At 41.9% G+C, this 18,285-nt stretch overlaps 1 protein-coding gene across 4 annotated transcripts in view; it reads left to right on the top strand.

Annotated features, from left to right (window-relative positions):
* The first annotated feature begins 1,128 nt into the window (after positions 1-1,128).
* Positions 1,129-18,285, top strand: part of LOC111248002 (somatostatin receptor type 2-like) — a 27,838-nt gene continuing 10,681 nt past the window's right edge. For 3 of the 4 annotated variants that reach the window (XR_015324151.1, XM_022799670.2, XM_022799669.2), the window contains exons 1-4: positions 1,129-1,768; positions 12,655-13,672; positions 14,235-14,372; positions 17,239-17,649. Coding sequence is in view for 3 of the 4 variants with exons in the window: in XM_022799670.2 (XP_022655405.1) it covers positions 12,893-13,672; positions 14,235-14,372; positions 17,239-17,607 (1,287 nt within the window). In the remaining variant the exon portion in view is untranslated. Of the gene's footprint in view, positions 1,769-6,028; positions 6,954-12,654; positions 13,673-14,234; positions 14,373-17,238; positions 17,650-18,285 lie in introns of those variants that run through there. The other variant, XM_022799667.2, reaches the window with a different exon arrangement.

Here is an 18,285-nt window from a genome sequence, read left to right as displayed (position 1 = left end):
GACACCATCGGCATTGTTAGTGATGCTGCTGGCTTTCAACGCTGCTCGCTACAGCGGCTGCTGCAACTGCAAGAGATCAGTTGCGATGACGTTCGAGTACGAGCTAAAGCATCAATAACATCACCATTATCATCTTCACTGTTTACGCATGACCATGTAGCAGATTATACACGAACATACTCACACACACATGTATACGGCGAGAGAGAGAGAGGGGATGGGGTAACATCTGAACACCGAGGAACAGGCCGACAGCAATAAGAGAAAACGAAACGCGTTGCGCAGGACGTGAAGGAGTGCAGGGGACGTCGTCGTTTCCAGCGCTGATCACCGCGATGATCAGCGGTGCATGTAATTAGCTAACGGAGTCTCGATTTACCGAACGTGTTTGTACGACGACGGGTGTCTATCTTTCTGTGGGCATTAGACTGTCTGTCTGTCTATTCGTTTGCTTTGTTTGTCTCTAGGTTACGATTTCCGATCGCAGTGGACATATTTATGTTGTAAAACCATCGAGTGACACTGCGCTTGTAGGAGGGCGGTCGTTGTAGCAGCATTGAAACTGCTGTTGCTATTGTCGCTCTGTCATGACACCTATCGGAATTGACTGAGCGGCCTCGAAAGGCCACGAATCAACTCCTGTCTAAAGAGAAAGCGCAAGAGACAGAAGGAAAGATTTTCATCCCACAAGTAACGTACCCAACGCGGCCCATAGACTCGCTCATCTACTATTACTTATATTATTATTGCTTGAAGACATGGCAAAAGGCCCGAGGCGACGAACATCTTAAAGAAGTTTAAAAATCAAATAGAATTGACTGAATCTTAGGGCGAATAGTGTAGATTTAAATAAAAGGGCTCGTTCATTCGTCATTACCGTTACAGACCGACTGTATGTATCGGATGTATAGTCTTCGGGTCTGCGAAGCGCCGAGATGGCTACATACATAGATGACTGAATATCATATTGAAGGGGAAAGACTCACAAAACCAGCAAATATTACCGCAACGGCTTACCAACCAACGCGGCTAATGCTGCTGCCCGCCTGTAGGGGCCACTCTCTCATAAGCTACTTGAAGTACCGTTTAGCTGAACGCATTACTGCCAAGTAGAAGCAACAACGGTACCAAAAGAGCTGGTCGCAAGATGAGCAGCCTCGCGTACTCTAATATTACCACTATCATCGCCGTCGCCGCCGCCGCCGCCGTCGCAATAGCATCAACAGCGACACCACAGAAAACCAAACAGAGAACGTCCAACCACCAAAAGACCGAGTGTCCGATTAACCAACAGGCAACGAACTAACGACAAAACGAGGAAAGGCTATGTAACGCCTGAAACACTTAACGCCCGTAAAGAGACAACGGGCGGTAGCCATTACAGAAAAGCAGAGTCTGCACGGTATCGGCGCTCGATCTCCTTTCTCAATACGTCGGATACAGTGGCGGATAGTGGGTTAACCAGTCGCTGGGCAGATCGAGACGTCGGCAGGTCAGACACTCTCGCGCTGATCATCGCTGGCCCGGTTTCAAAGTGATCACGTTTGTAGTACGTTCTGTGGAGTGCGTGATCTTGGACTGTGTGAGCAAAGTTAAGACCCTTGAGCGGGAACGTCAGCTTCATCAATAATAATAACTATTACAATTCGAGCTATAGTTGAGTGGTATAACTAAAAGAGATGAAGATGAGTTACGAGAGGTTTATGCAGTCAACAAGTGACAGTGTTGTCCAGTGTTACACTATTCAGCAAGGATCACGCCTGGCAAAGTCAGTATTGAACTTCGTTGAGTGTTATTTGTACGGGCAGATTTTTCGTGTTGTTTCGAGATGATCATGAGGTAGATCTTGTAACTCGCCGAAGTCGTTGCTGGTATCAGTTTGGGTCTTCATATAAAAATGGTGAAGTAGTTCATGGATTGATCGTATGAATTGTGTGAGAAGATCCATGTTAAATTTAGTTCTCAACGTCAATATAAGCGGCTGCAAAGGGAATAGATATCAAATCAGAACAAATAAGAGCACAAATTTCGTTTAATGCAACCCGGGATTCCCGTTTGGAACCCGTTTCAGTCGAAGCTAGCTTCAGAAGTTTTAAGTAAGAATCAGCTTGTCTATTACAATTTACATTAAGCCATGTCGGTAACGTTTCCTGGGACAAAGTAGCTTCTAACCCCGAGCACCGGATATACCAACATATAAAATAGCGATGCATAATCTAGCAACGAACATGTTTATCTAGGAGTGGCCACTTAATGTCGATCGGGTTTTCAGAGACCTTATGGGAACTATGTCGGTGTATAGTACCTGATGTTTTCTATCTAACTATTCTAATTGAAACATGTTAGTTCCATTGTCGAGTATAATGGATATATCCGTACAGATTAATCGAACATAATAGGTATACTTCTATATACTAATCAGGTATAATAAATATTATAAATGGATGGATAATTATTAAACGATACATATATTTGCTATTTCCTGGTCTGGAACTTCTTATCTGCAACTTATGTGTAAGGGGTGTATTGAAAACAATTTTGTATGACGGACGCTCAGTGATATATTCCTGATCAGTGCCATGCGTGATGTATGTGTGCTCGTATTCGTCAAATATTCGTACTCTGAAAAGTGTGTAAAGGAGCTACAGATCCTTTTTTACAGGAGAATTTTCATATATAGTTTTCTATCTAGTGAATTTCAGCTCGCATTTACATGATGTGGAAGCTTAGTTCAAATAATCTGAAGTTCAAATCTTAGACCATGAATTCGCTAGCTGAGGGCTTAATTGAGTTACCTTATAAAGATGTCCGTGTCTAATAAGATCGGAGGCACAAACACTGTAAGAACAAGAGTTCGCTATATATCGTAGGAACACGGCTACGAATTAAGGCTCCGAACCTTTAGCATTAGCTCTTCAAGGATGTGAGACACGATAAACAGTTCAGAACGCCTTTGACAGCTCTATCGCTAACTCGTGCAGAGGGCGGGCGCCGGCACCGAAATTCTACATCTATTGACCATTCTCAGACAGCCTCGGTAAAAGTAGCAATGAGAAATCTGGACTCACAGGAATTGATGAGAACGAAACTTCAAATAAACAATCATATCGATCCTCTGTGAAAATATTAGAAATGTTCCTTCCGCATTTGGATATTTCCTAAGCGCGATAAAAATCAGGTATGAAACACTTAGCAAGCTAATTATAATTTCTAGTCAATTTCCTGATTAAATGTAAAACTTTTAGTCGGCACAGGTGAGAACGGAGTGCAGTCAGATGAGTTAAACGAGTCTCCGACGCGGCATATTCCGCTGTGTTGACGACGCCCACAAGAGTCACGACCTGCATTGGGTCTGTTTATAAAAACGTTTCTTGGGGCGACTGATGCGCAAATGTTAAGCCAGACCGCTTTTTCGTTTTGCTAATAAACGTATGCTGTATAGACTATACCGTTCGAAACGGCTCTATGCGTAACATGGTGTAGGCAGGTTTTCGTCATATAATATTGTGAGAGTGTGTCTCATCTTTAAAAACACAGAATGCTATTCCATTGGTCGAGTTCGCTTCTAATGCTTCGTAACGCCTGCAGAATTCGCTTACAGAAATTTCTTTAAATAATAAATTTACTCGTTGTAGACTGATAGTTCTGCTTGTTAGCGTCAACAGTACAAAACGATGTTGGTCCCTCTTCCTATGGGAAACGTGTGCGTATGAGTAAACGCAGATTTCGAACGACGATAGGTAAACTGAGGTGAAAAATTGAACATAAAAGTATTTTAGTTCAAAATTTTTCGTGTATGCCGTGAAAATGAATCAAAGCTAATAACACTTTGTGGGGTCCCGAACTAATCCCCATAATCATAACATATCATAGTTCAGACGTCTTTCGAAATTAATGTCCTAGCGTCTAAGGACTATGATGGAATGCTAAAGCTAGCCTGAATTTATTATTTGTAGAGGGATGTTAAATAAAGCGCAGTTGACTAAGGGGCGTTTGTCTGCCCTAATGCCACAACGTCTGGTTGTACGTGCATGTTTGATCCATTGTGATCTGACTACGCAATGGCTTTTGGTCTTTGGTTTCTATTGTCATTTTTGACCAATCACCTCTCGTTAATCCCTTAGAGAGGTAGCACTTGTGTGGAGGCTTTACCTACCAGATGCTCTGATGGCGGGCAGATGTCGGACGTTCATCTTTCCATTAGGTACTTCTAAGCAGTGCTTGAAAGGAGACATCTGAGAACACGAAGTAACAGCCCTCAAACGTGCAGGCTATAGAAGCCTTACAAGATAAACAAAGGGCAAAAAAAGTTACGAAATTCATATATATATATATATATATTATCAAAGGCAGATCCCTTTATTTACTCGATTTTTCAACGTTGCGATCGATTCGATTTTCAGAGTTAAACCTTTAGATGTACGTGGACAAATCAGACATGAAATAGCCATTGAACAAGAGCGATAAAAGATTAACTGTTTTAGCGGTGTTACCACTTCCCGTATCATAAAACTGGATGTACGATTTGTAATTTCTAAAATTGACCGCTTCATTATCGATAGGAATATGTACTTCTTTTTTTTTTTTTCTTACTTTGTGCTGCATCAGTGATTGCTTTGTCTATTATTGGTGATCATGCTAAATATAATGTCGAGACAAAGGACAAATGTATTCGAATTTGCCACGCGTCTCTATAAAACCGGCACGAGCTGTTTCCGGTGAGGTGCAAGTTACCATGGAAACATCGATCCGCCGGGGATGACGGACTCAGTCAAACTGGCACAAGTCGTGTAACTGTCGGGGTTCACATGTCAATGGAAGCAGCTCTCAATATTATCATCTTCTCACGCCAGATACTTGTAATGACTGAAACGGTTTTCAGCGGCTGAGGTCTATCTGAGGTATCATGCAATTTATCTCATATGATCGACGACGGCGAAAGTAAGCGAAGGGCGATAGCTGGATTAATAAATAGAAAGTTAGTTTATTGCATGCTGGTAGTTGCATCGTACCCGTTGGATGCGTTAATGAGGCCTTTCGTTAGTGAAAGGAAAAGCCCTGCTCTGAGGTCTAATTTGCGTTGATTAATCCGCGTGCGGACTACAGTTCTGCCCTGTAATTTCGCTGCCCGTGATGAACTGGAGCCAGTTGTCCTTGAAAAAGAGTCGCTTCGAAGCTTCCAACGTGCGTTAGTTGGACTCTGAAAGCCTTTTTTATTTCATCTTGCATGGCCTAGATTCGATTATCTTCACCGACCCCGGTTGCCATGATTTCTCTTAGACACACCATTACGAAGGTCCATAAAAACTAACTCAAGCGAGAAGTTCTGTAGAGTCATTTGATACGTTCGTAAATGAAATCCTGTTTAGGACCATCGTCTACTTTACGTCCCTTTCAAATACTCCGCATCTATCGGTGCGATCATTTATGCCAAAGCAGCAGCGAATACCTGATCTGCAAACAGAAGCTGTCATTCAGCTGACCGTTTAGCTGCGCACCCATCTTAGGTCGTGCATCAGTAAGTTCTCTGTCCTCAGAGTGAATCGAACGACATACTTTTCATGAACAGATGACCTAAACAACTCTTATTATCGTATATAGTAGAGGTCAAACATCAAGTTACCTCTCTGCCATTTAACTAATTGAGCCTTTTTGATGCCTGCCGACTTATTGGCTTTTCTTCAAAAACTGTTGTTCTTGCACTCTCTCTGCCGTTCGTTGCATTGCTCTTTGGCCAGCCATCTCTTAGACTGTTTCTTCACTTGCGGCCCTGGCGGCCTGAATCGAGACGAGAAATAGTTAGCTGGCTAAATTTCCTACGAAAAGAATCATCAGCTGTTCAGCGCTTTGTCGTCAAAGTGCTAGAAATAATGCGATGATAAACGGGCACCGCTGTATTCAGCAGACTGAGTACGGCGCGGAAACGGCCGCACTTACCGTAGCACTAGCGCCGGCGCGGTGCACCGAAATATCTAGCCATTATCAGCTGTGATGATGAATGTCTATCTAGATTTTCATGACAATGTCGCTGCTGTACTAGCAGTCGTCGCCACAGCACGAAGTGCCGGCGCGTCGGACCTAGCAAGAAGACTCGAATGGCTCCGCTTTCCATTGCTGGGATCGTAGCTGGAGCAACGGGCAGCTATTGACAGCATTCTCATTAAACGCGATCGATGCGCGGAATCTTCTTACAAAAGTGTTCTATTCTTTGTGTGGGTATTGCTATCGTACTGCTGGCCGCCTCTTTCAGCGGTACGGTTCGGGCGACAACTGATGACGTTCATCGCCAGTTGGGCTGATGAAGCCAAAGGGAACGAACGGCTTGTCGCTGTGGGCGCCGGTCCTACTGTTAGCAGTGACAATAGCCATGGTGATATCATGAGCAAAGAAGCAATTTAGCCGGCTAGAAGTTGTGACGACAGTTATACCCAAAGCGCGAAAGTTAGCCCCCCATTTATAAACCGTGGTTTACCTTGTTTGTGTCTAGAGAGGAGGATCGATTCTTTTGTGCCAATAATAACACTAATGTAATGATAATTGTGGGCGATAATTGTCGACGGATCTTCTCAGTACGATATGGAATCTATTAATGATAGAATTGCCTTAATCTAGGCTACGTTTATCTAGTGCTATTTTCTCTACGAATAAATTCGATTGACGCATGCAATGGATTATTAAGCCCTAGGGGTAAAAGTGGCGCAAAATTTACCAAATCAGTGATATTTACAGAAACGATAACGTAACATTGAATAAAGTCAAACATTGAACTTTATGCACACGTACAGTGTGTCGCTGTGAAATTTGCTTTTTTACTGACTCAAGTGTGAACCGAATTGGACCGAAGTGTGCTCTACACGTTAAGAGCACTCAAGATCCTTGTTTTTGACGGATTACATCGATACGTTTTGAGGCAACAACGGCGGGTGAAGAACGTCTAACAAATCCAACCATCTGTGAGTGTTTATCAGCTGTGCTTTTCCTAGTCAAAAATAATAATCTGAGACAGTGGTTTATCACCTATTGATCAGCGTTGTTCAATGAAGAGCTAGTGCTGAAGCCAGCCCTTCGGTCACGGTCGTAAATGGCTTTGAGTGGCATCAAATTTTGAAAGGCTTTCTTTTTGTGTAAAATTAGCAGTACGCCATTATTGCATCGATTTTTGATTCGTATTGCCAGGATTTTCTGAAGGGAATGCCTTATCAAAATACAGCCAATTTGGGTCAAGTATGTCCATGAAACAAGGTAACTTGACGTGGTTTTTAAAATTAATACCCCAAGTAAAGTTGTTGTTTTTTGTTTATTTTATCGTCTGAGCGCATCTCACTATGCGGGTGTGGTGACAAACACTGCCCGCTATTGTATCCATTCATCGAGCCGTACTATCTACATATAGCGGATCCATTTAACATGTAAACAGCTATCAGACGAAGACTGGAAATTGACTACAGTCCGTAGCCGCCACCCCACAGCCCCTAGTGGTAGCAGACAAACTGCACTAGGTCATCGAACGCCCCCAGCATTCTATCCTTCATTTACTTATTCCATTTTTCTACACGGTGCTTCAGTTGCTCGATGGTTTTGTCTCAGACTTTCAAAGGTTGAAATGTTATACTACGCTCAACGCCAATTGACTACCGCACGCCCTTACGTGCGAACTCATCAATTCATTTGTATAACATGGGAAGCTTTTTTTACCTGCCTCAAGTGTCGCTCTGATCGAGACCGCTTTAACCCACTGTTATTTTCCTACGCGTATTTGTCAACAGTAACGTGCAATTCCCTGGTTTGTCTCTTTGTTACCCAACAGTCATGTCGCTGTCCTTTAACTTTCTAGACCCTTCCGTGATTCATACTACCTGTCTTTACTTTGACATCCACTCGTACTCTGTTCCTGTTGGGCCTATGATTTTGTCACTGTTGCTTTAGCTGCTCTTGTCAAGTGAATTGTTTGGGTAGTTAACTTAACGGCTGCATCTAACTGCCGAAGGTCTAAGATCTTTGTATCATCCTGTCTCTAAAGGGACCCTTTACATTCTCTACTCCACACTTATCATATGTGTAACCTTTACGAAAACCGTTGAATGATCGTAGTGGAAGGCTGATTGCTTTAATTCAAGTTCAAAGAGTAAAAGTCGTTACCGTTAAACTTAGTTCGAGTGAACGATTAGGGCATAACAATTGGCATGATAGGTTGTTGATTCCCAAACCCGGAACGTTGTGATTTCTGTCAAACATTCGCAGCTGGATAACTTCCTCAGTCCATAAAGAACAACTTTTTGATCTTCCGATGTTGTCTATGCTGACAGATTTTCTTTGGTGACAGGATCTTTAGTGTTGATAACTGTATTGATAGTGGCGTCGTTGTGTAACTAAACACAAGAGTATATATATATATATATATATATATATATATATGTATATATGATGTCGGATAGTAGAGTATGTTAAATCTCTGTCACATTATTACTGGTTTAGTCCCGGTCGCTTTCATCAGCATTTTATAGCACAAACTAGTGCAACTCTCTTATAATCCTATTAAAATACTGAGACTTCGTAATGATGGCACGAAAAAAGACGTCAGTGGATTGGAGCGAGACTTTCCGATTTTGACTTGTGTGAAGTTCATCGGTATCCAAAAACGCGCCCTAATTCGAGCTATTGGAGTCACCCGAACGAATCAGTCTGGCGATAGTGTCAAGCTAGAGATATAGTGACACATTTCTCAGTGTTTTCTGCCGTTTCTGTCCTGCCTATGAAAATCTGGCAACACCGTGGGCGGCGTCAAGTAAACAGAGGCACAGCCAAATGAAGCATTACCCAGCGACCCGAAATTAGTTTGCCATTGAGCGACGTTCATCGTTTCAATCGCAGCTTTGACGGCCTAAAGAAATGCAGCTAGCTGGCAATAGTTTTGATTCGAATAGCGCGGCACTAGTCCAGTTCAGCATCCGCACTCGAGGCAGTGTTCAATACATTGTACTAACTTGAAACGCTCAGCAGTATGTATATTACCAATACCTGTGTTCATCTAAATTTAAATTGCGTGCCACTTTTCTTTTCTATAATCTTCTCAGTGCTCACTCGCAGTGGATATGAATATGTGTTTCTGTTCTGCAACTTCAGCTGGTGCTATGAAGAAGCTTATTCGATGGTTTACACTTGGCGATATTTTCGAAAAAATAACCGATCTTATCATAAAACCACAAGCATTTGACCGGAAGCCGTGAGCTTTGTTGACGATGGTTTATTTATTTATACGCGTGCGCGCGCAGCCGTTAGCAGACCTTAGACGTCTCTGTGGCTCAATATCGCTGTCTAATCTATTTTTAGTTCTTAGAAAAGAGGACATCAAGGGCGAGCCTATAATTAGGATGGGATGCCAGAACACTACTATTTGGAAGGCGTAAAGCAAGCAGAATTTTCGCACGTCGTGCATGGCGACACCGTATACAGGGCAAGACTTTCTGCTCCCGTAGAGCGAGGGCTGGATCAATACCAGGTCTGAGATGGGCTAACTAAACACTGAAAGAAACCCGTTTCACATAGCCCGAAGTGGGTTAACTGCAATAACCCTATAACTCGATGTTATTCGTTCCCAGTATGCATTGCGTTTCTTCATTCCGCTAGTTGCGATTTGGACGTGAGGTGAGCGATGGTCAAAAGCGCTATAGCTGGGTGACGGCTGGATATTCTGTATCCATTGGATACGCGAACGGTGTACGCTATATCGAGCCATTTCTGGACGAGTGAGGGAAACTACTATAAATAGGGTTAATACAGTAAGGGTACTCAAAGGTTTTGTCGTTGCTTTTTGGTAAACATCGGCACTAGAAGAGCGGTTGAATATAACTAGTAATTATTAGACAGTTTTTAGTCTACAGCTTATTCGAAGTACTGCTGATCTCGGTGACAGAGTTCAGGAAGCTTCTTACGAGCAGATCTGAGTGCCATGGGTCAAAGGTAGTAACCCCGAAACCAATTCCGATACTTTAACAATTTCCAAATAAGAACTCTGCTCTTCTAAAATTAGCTCTTATGAAAAATAAACATGCCAAATGTATATATAATTTTTAAAAATACATTCCATGATTAAATTCGGACTTGATCGCTGCCTTTGACACCAATTAATACACCCTCACACTGAAAATTCAATTAATATTTAGATCATATGTGGGTTCTGTGTCAGTCGGGACCGTCCATGTTTATGTCTACGTAACCAACGGCCAAAATTGACCTTGTGCAATAGATAAGCAAAGGTTTCTTCCGGCACTCATATGCTAGTGCTTCTGTTGGCGGAAATTGTCCTCGAGGACATGTTGTTTATATTCGGCTTGTACACTGATCCCCTCGGTCAGTACCGTCGTAGACTCAAAAAGAGATCTATCTCATGAGCAATGCAACCGCATTCGTTAATTATGTTAGGAACTCAGTATCGTTAGGAGCAATGGTGCGATGCGACGTGTGACACTGGCAAAAATTATCTAGGATCTAATTAACTTACTGTAACTGTTGTAGATTGTATTATGATGCGTTCGACAACGTTGTGTACTGCTCCATAATGACCGCTTAACTTCCTTCATGGCAAATACTAATACGTAAGACGATGATAACATCTCACAATGGATGGCTCTAGGAATCGAATGAATAAAGGATATATTCTAGATTCAGTAGTTAAATTGTAATAAGTAAGTTGAACTGATTATGACGCAGGCGGAAATGTCTCCATACAAAGAACTGGCATCTATCCTACACATCATCAAACTGACCAAGCAGAGAGCGTTCTTAATCATGATGCTGTAGCAGGACGTGACGAATCGTGTGGTAATCTGACCAGCTGGCCGTCTGTCTTCGCGTCGTGTAAAACAGATTTTCTATTTTAGCTATCCGATGCATTTTATCAGTTACCTGATATGATTGCACGTGGAAGGGAGCCAGTTCTAATAGAACTATGCGATATATAGGGTGAAGCAAAGGTTCTTTGATGGATGAAGGGTTTTTACATTGAATTCGTGCAATATCTACATATGTTCGATATACAAAGAATGGCACGTAAATTGAGGCAGATTCTAGCGGGTTGTTTGACGCGACGGGCATGGGCTAAACATTGTTATTAGCAGTAAATAAAACTGGCCTTTCCAAAACAAATTGCACACTCGTTATGACAGGAACGATACGCTGTTTTCGCAGTTTGAACGAAAAAGAGGCATTTTTACGTCTTTTCCTGCTGGACGAGCCTCACCGAGATGAATAACATCAAAAACTTAATTTTTTGTCTTAAGTTCAAAGTCTACGTTGTTGCTAGTTTTTATGGGGCATTTAAACACGTCCAAGAAGATTTGCATGAGGCAAACCGGTAAATCCTCAAAAGGCCTTAAGTTCAGGAATTCGAAAACTCATCAAAAAGCCATTTCCATGATATACCTATATTTTTGCCATTTAAAAGGAAATTTTTTTAAAAAGGAAAATATGAATTGTCGACTGGGTCGTCCAGATAAATTCCAAAGAGTAGTCGTTTCGGACTCTTAATTTTTGAGATTTTCCACTTCCTGGCAGCAAACTTTAACTGCGTTGAATTTATTAAATCTAGCATATTTGAGCAAGACATTAGTAATATCGCTCTTTATTATTAAAAAGTTATTTGAAACATAATCTATAGAAGAAAGGAAGTAATTAACGGTTTCCGTCTCGAATTCAAGCTGTTTACACTTAATAAACGTAATCACTTGTAGGACATGTTGCAGAAAATGTAATGAAATAAAGGTGTAAGTGCAAGTATCTATATGCACATATATGTATTGAATCCTGAAGGACACCAAAAGAGTCTAATTGGTCAATAGGACCCAATCCTAAAACCTGGAATAACACATTAACTAGCATTTCCTCACATGGAAGGGCACCTATTGATTGTAATAGACCTTCTAGAAAAGTCTACATTCCAAGTAGGAAATTATCTAAATGCCGCGATCGTGTAGGAGGCGCGGACCTCTGTCGCACACTAGCCTTTATATTGTGGTTTGACTAAGATACAGACCACTGTATAAGGTATAATTGTGGCGAGCCAGAAAGAGTCTGGCGCATTTTCGAATTATATTGCGAATTCAAATATGTTTTTAGGACTTTATGCTGCTGTTATCCGTCCTATTATCACGTCTGCATATCCATATACATGTTGCGAATCTGTTTCTATATATTTGCATCTGGTAACTGCTTAGAAACACGTCATGTAACGTATCTATCGTCGGGTATCAAACATTTAATCCTTATGCTTCGTTTTTGGTTTGCTATGTATACTATTAATTATAAAATGTGTGGCTTTATTAACTGAATTCTATGGTAGAAGTTGTACGAGGCCCTCGTACACTTACCTTAGCAGTTTTCTTTTTTTATATACTTTATCGATTTGAATAAAACTCTCTTGAGAGTTAGGCACGCCGCTAAGGGGATGAGTCCATTATTAATATAGAGTGGTTTCGGAGTACGCGTTTTTGTTCCGATGCTCGCAACATCTGAAATAAGGTAGCACGGGAATAAGGGCATAATATGGTTTAATAAGAGACGCTCGGATCAATTCTAATCTAATTTCAGCTCAGTAACCGCAAGCAAGGGAACACATAGTAAAAACCTAACATCAATATTTCTATCTTGCTTTTTCAGAAAACGGGCATAGAAAAACAAAAATGGAAAACATTCTTACGGGTAGTATAGCAATTTAATACACGAATGCAAAGACTCAACTATACGCTTGCATTCGAATCAACATAGCGCAAAGAAATGATGCTGCCGCAAAAATCAACGCTGACCTCTTCACGAGAGCTCTTCTACCCTTCCGCCCGCTTCGACAGAACCTTAACTTGAACTTAGTCCTGTATTCGTTTCCAGTCAGATACGTTTTATGGAACACATCTTGCTGTCAATGATGGCGGTGCAGAACTACGAGGCAGATAGCATTGCCGATACTCCATATATGATGCAGAATATGATTGCGACCTTCTTCTTTATCGCCTACTTCTTCCTCGTTGTTGTGTCTATATGTGGATCCGTGACGATTATCTTTCTCGTGTTGCGCTACAGAAACTTGCGGTCGCGTCCCATCAATTTTTACTATGTAAACATGGCGTTTGCCGATCTCTTCTTGGCTAGCCTGGGTGCGCCGTTCCGTGCTCTCTATTATCTAAACATGAGATGGACGCTTGGCCCGTTTATGTGCCACTGGTTCGAGTTTGCCGAAAATCTCGGCTACTTCGTCCACGTCTATTCGTTGACAGTGGCCTCCTTCCTAATCCTGCAGGACGTTTCGGCGATTCGTCGTAGCTGTCTTAGAAACGAGAACATGGCAAAATCGACCTGTCTGCGATCGTACGCTGTCGGTTCGTTTGGCATCTGGAGCTTTGGCATACTCGCCTGTGTGCCATACTCAACATTCCGCAACTATATGCGAGAGCAATGCATAGTATCTGATCGAAATTTCTTTGTTCTACCAGAGAAACTCTTTGGCCCGTTCGTGCTGATAGTTGTCCCCGTTTCAGTAACGATTATCGCGATTCTTTTGATCATTTGCTGCGCGTGCAGCGCACGACGGATCGAGACGACGTATCACGAACATGTCCTGCTACGAACACAGAAGTCCACCCGGCATGTTTCTCTTCTCATGCTAATCTATATACTTTGCCAGGTACGTTGGTAGATTGGTATAAGAAGCACACAACAACTTGAAGATTCAGTAGATATTTGCATAGTTATCTAACGTTGGAACTTTTGGTCCGTCACTTGTCGAGTATGCAAAACTATAATAATAACATGGTAACGCCTGAGTGTAATTCATCAAACAACTATGTAATAATAATACTCGTTAGTATTTTCACAGAATCAAGAGCGAGACATACATTTCACCCAGAGGACGTGTCTCATGTGCATTTGTCCGCAGTTATTTATCTACTTCGCTGTGGATTACAGTAACTTCAGCCGAGTTGGACATCAAACCGTACATTGTGTTCTTGTTAGATGTGCATTAAAAAGACATTTGAGTTAATAATTGTGATCGACCAATGACTGTCGAGGCTCAAAATGATGCTTCATTTATGAAGACCGAAGAGTGTTATTTGCCTCTGCCTATCTACGTTTCGTATCCCCTATGACACGTTCATATTTCTATTAGTAACAAACAACATGCCCGCTTACTCGAATATCACTTGTTTCAAGTGGATAACAAGTGGCCGCTGTTATATCCGTTCCAGATTCCCTACTTTGCATTGAAGTGGCTTTCCCTCAAAGGACTCGCACAGCATGACACCCTGCAGTTCTGCGCTGCGGGTCTTCGTCTGTCGGCAGTTTGTTTCAGCACTGCATTTTTCTGCTATATCAGCGATGAAAAGGTACGATGAATGATAGACTTTTTCTCATATCGAAAACTGTTTGTTTTCTTTAAGTATCAGCATGCTCATAGGATACATACAGGCGAGTCTATAGACTTCTCACTTATTTTCGGTCACTCACTTTCTCACTTATTTATTTGTGCAGGTGTTCGCGTAGTATTGTATACCCCCACCTGAGATATATCGCACATATACTTTAGAGGGATATGTTGATTCAACGCCGGCTGTATCTCAATAGTATTACTGAGTTAAAATTTAATATGCTAATTAAAAAATAATTCACCAATAAATTATCATAGGTATAGATGTCATTATAAGAGTCCAAGAATGTACCGAGAACATACTTCTGATCAATAGGTTTAAAGGCAACCTGAAAGGAGTAAAAAATCAACAATTATTTCATTATTGTACGTTCTTTCAACACTAGCTACTTGGCGTCATGATCTTGCTCCACAACCGGGTTCAGCAGCCAAACCCATCGACATTCTATACCTATGAAAATTTCAATCGTGACCTAGCTCAGAATCGCATAATCGGAGATCGAAAACACGTTCAGCTATTGTGTGCGGCGGCCTGAATTTGGCCAAAGTTTCCCGAGACTCGTAACAAACGCTGTTTAAAGGAACGCTTCGAACAAGTACGGCCATTATGTTAATACGTTTCGCGTGAACGCGTGTATACGTGAGGATCGTTTTAATACTCTATGTATGGGTCGTTGGTGCTCGTACGAATTACCCAGCTACTCGTAGGGTATGCAAGACATTTGCAGGCACCTACTAAGCAGAGCAAGCAACTGTTGATCTCATCTTGTGCTCCCTTATATCTTCTATTGACAGACATGGCAGAGACACCCTTCCTACCAGTAGTGTCGGAGCTTTTAACTAGTAAGTCTCTACCAGTCGATAATGTGATAAACGAAGTGCACATTTCTTTTAACAGATAGGAACATGCGTTGAGCAAGCGAGTTCTTGGACAGAATGATCGCATTGCTCCTACAAGTCCCATGTCCACCCCTCTCTCCCAGATGAGCAACATTGATGGGTTTTATAGATAGCTGCGTTACCGTCGCCACTTTCGGTTTTTATTTCTAGACCGACTGTAGACTGTATGTAAAACCAACCGTGTGAGGGTGCCCTATAGCCTTTGGCTATATAGTGCCTTTCTGCGATCTGATAAGCCATGTGGTGCGCGCCCTGGACTTTGTAATTACTTAGTTTTCGTATATCTCTTCGATATTGCTAGCGTAGTAGCATGTTTTTACTAATTTTTTGATGCATCTTTTGCTTTCAAACTGGGGCTTGAACAATCTGATGCCTTAGGCTCATTGCCAGCGTCCTCTGTCTGTGTATAGATGCTTCCCTGTGAAAGATCCTTGAAGAACCGTTGGCACACATGTCCAGGTTCGAACGCGCGTGGAGAATCCCGCCGTTAGTAAAAATGTAAAGTGAGAAAAATAATGAAAATAGCATTATTAAACTACTGCTAGAAGGTACCTCCAAACCCACAAGTTGACATGAGTAAAGAGGGCGCGCAGGAAGGCCTGTGTCCGGCTATATCCTTTTAGCAAACCGCAAAGCTCGTTAAAAGATTATGAAAAGGAAGAACTAGTACCGCGATTTCGACTCGTCTCGCGTGCGACTTCGTCCTTTAAAAAGCTACCGATTAATAAGGGTCGATGTGATTACTGGGAAAAATTTCACAGACGGCTTGTTTCGCCAGGGTGGAATGAAAGTAGATGGTCCCCCCAAAGTGCAAGTTTCTATGGAAACCTGAATGCATAATTTTCCTGAAAAGAGTCTAGTCTAGCTTCGTAATCGGCGATGTGAACTCAAAAGGGATTGGAATTTGTCACTTTTATGACAAGGCTCAGATCGAATATAGCATGAATCTTTGATTGACTATGTGGAGTTTGGGGTTTAGCTTATGAGTATTTTGGGATTGACTGATTCTAGATGTTGTAATATGGTACAACCGATATTATCAGGGCCCGATGGGCGCCGGGCAGACATTACGTAGTTGATAAACTATGATGCAGTTTTTAAGTAGAAGTGCCTGATCTGCGTTAGCCTACTTATTTTGGTCCTTCAATGGTGAATGAGTTACGTATTTTCCTACTAATGTATGGGACATACGAGGCCCAGGTTCGAAACCGGACACACTTCTAATAAAAATACGAGCAATAGAAAAAGAAACGATGAACATAGTAATCTTTATTACTGCTTGGTCCCGTCCCTGACAGACCTTTGAAACAATCCTATACCGAAGCCTGTCATAAAATGAGAGCTTGTCGAGACTGGGAATCAGCTATAATTTCTTAGGCCTGCTAATATTCCGCTACAACCGGACATCCGCGTCTTGGTAGATTTGAAATTCTCTCCCGCTTTCGCGTAAGAATTATCGCATGAGATTACTGGCTCAGCATCCACTTCCTAAAGCTTCAGTACAATCCATCTCCTCCACCGAAAGAGTTAAGTGTATATACTAATTTGTAAGACACCCAAAACAATATTTCATGAAGTCAAACTAAGCGCGGCTAAAATAATTTTGTTGTCTTATGCTATCCAGTACAACCATCAAATAATTTTCTCGTTTTGAATAAAAACTCGTAACGTTGTACGCAGACAGGCGAAACGATCTAGTTCCCAATTTCATTTGAAATTTGGCGCTACATTAGGTTGCAACCTTAAACGTAGGCCCTTTTGCGCGGAAATTAGTTGCTGTGGACAAGTTTCACAGTGCTGCTGCTGCTGAAGACTTTAGTTCGCACATGGTAATCAACTAACGAAAAACACGTGCTTCGGCCGCTCTGCACGGAACAAGCATGAGATCAAACGGAGCATTAATTTTTGCTATTTTATTTTTTAAGGTCCTTTACAACGTACGTCATGTTATGGCGGAAAAGGAGAACGTCGTTAATAAACCGAAATCAAAATCAAGAGGTGGTACAGGGGGAAAGCCTCGTGCACTCGCAGACAAAATCCCGTTGAGAAGCGTAAGCGACAATCAATATCAACCGCCGGCAGGCCAAAGTGAGTTTCGTCAGGATGACTGTTATGCGCGTAACAATCCGAACACGTTACTGATGCAACACGCTACCAGCAGTAGCACCTACGATAGCGGTTCATTCAACGAGCGGCACAAAACAGTTTCCAGAACAGTGGCCAGGCGTCACCATGGAAACGGTGATGATTTGACGTTACCACTGCGTAGAGAACAGCCAGAAACCTACGTTTAGCCAGTGTCGTCAGCCAGGGAAACAGAACGGGACACTAACTAGGTCAGTACTTCGAAAGGCTATATTGTTGAGCAAACCGTTCGAAATAGATAAAACACACTCCCACACCACGGACAGAAGGTTAACATCGCTGTGCAGAAATAACTGCCCAATTGTCGATACTTTTTACGAATAAATAAGCTGATATCGTATGTTAGAGGAGACGTGCAATGTGCTAACCAGTCACTAATCTGTCAAAGTGTAAATCAACGCGTCACTGCAAATGGCAGAGCTTACTTTATATAGCCGAAAAACGCGTCAGGCAAATCTCATTCAAGGCTGTGTAACGATCAGAGAGAAAGTCAGTTTGGCCCAGGAAATCCTATTACTTTTATACGCAGAAAGACATGTCATAAATATAATGTAATCCTTAGATTGTAAGAAAAAAAAAACTAACAAAATCATATTAAAGTTGTTGTACAGTCTCTGAGGTGTTATGAAGTCCTGTTGGCAAGATGTTTCTGGCGTCTCGGAAGTTCCGGTTCTCTGAATTATGAGAGGTAATTGGCGTTTGAAGGCACGACGTTTTTGAATCAGCAGACGTTGCAACTGTCGAGTTCCAATAACCTCGGTTAGCCTTCACGCTAGAAGCGGCATAACGTGTAATCCATTAAATCTCTAACTTCCCTACTGTATATA

This window comes from Varroa destructor, unplaced genomic scaffold (genome assembly GCF_002443255.2).
Source record: "Varroa destructor unplaced genomic scaffold, Vdes_3.0 BEIS01000003.1, whole genome shotgun sequence".
In the NCBI taxonomy this organism is placed as follows: Eukaryota; Metazoa; Arthropoda; class Arachnida; order Mesostigmata; family Varroidae; genus Varroa; species Varroa destructor.
This window is presented reverse-complemented; position numbering and strand designations above follow the sequence as displayed.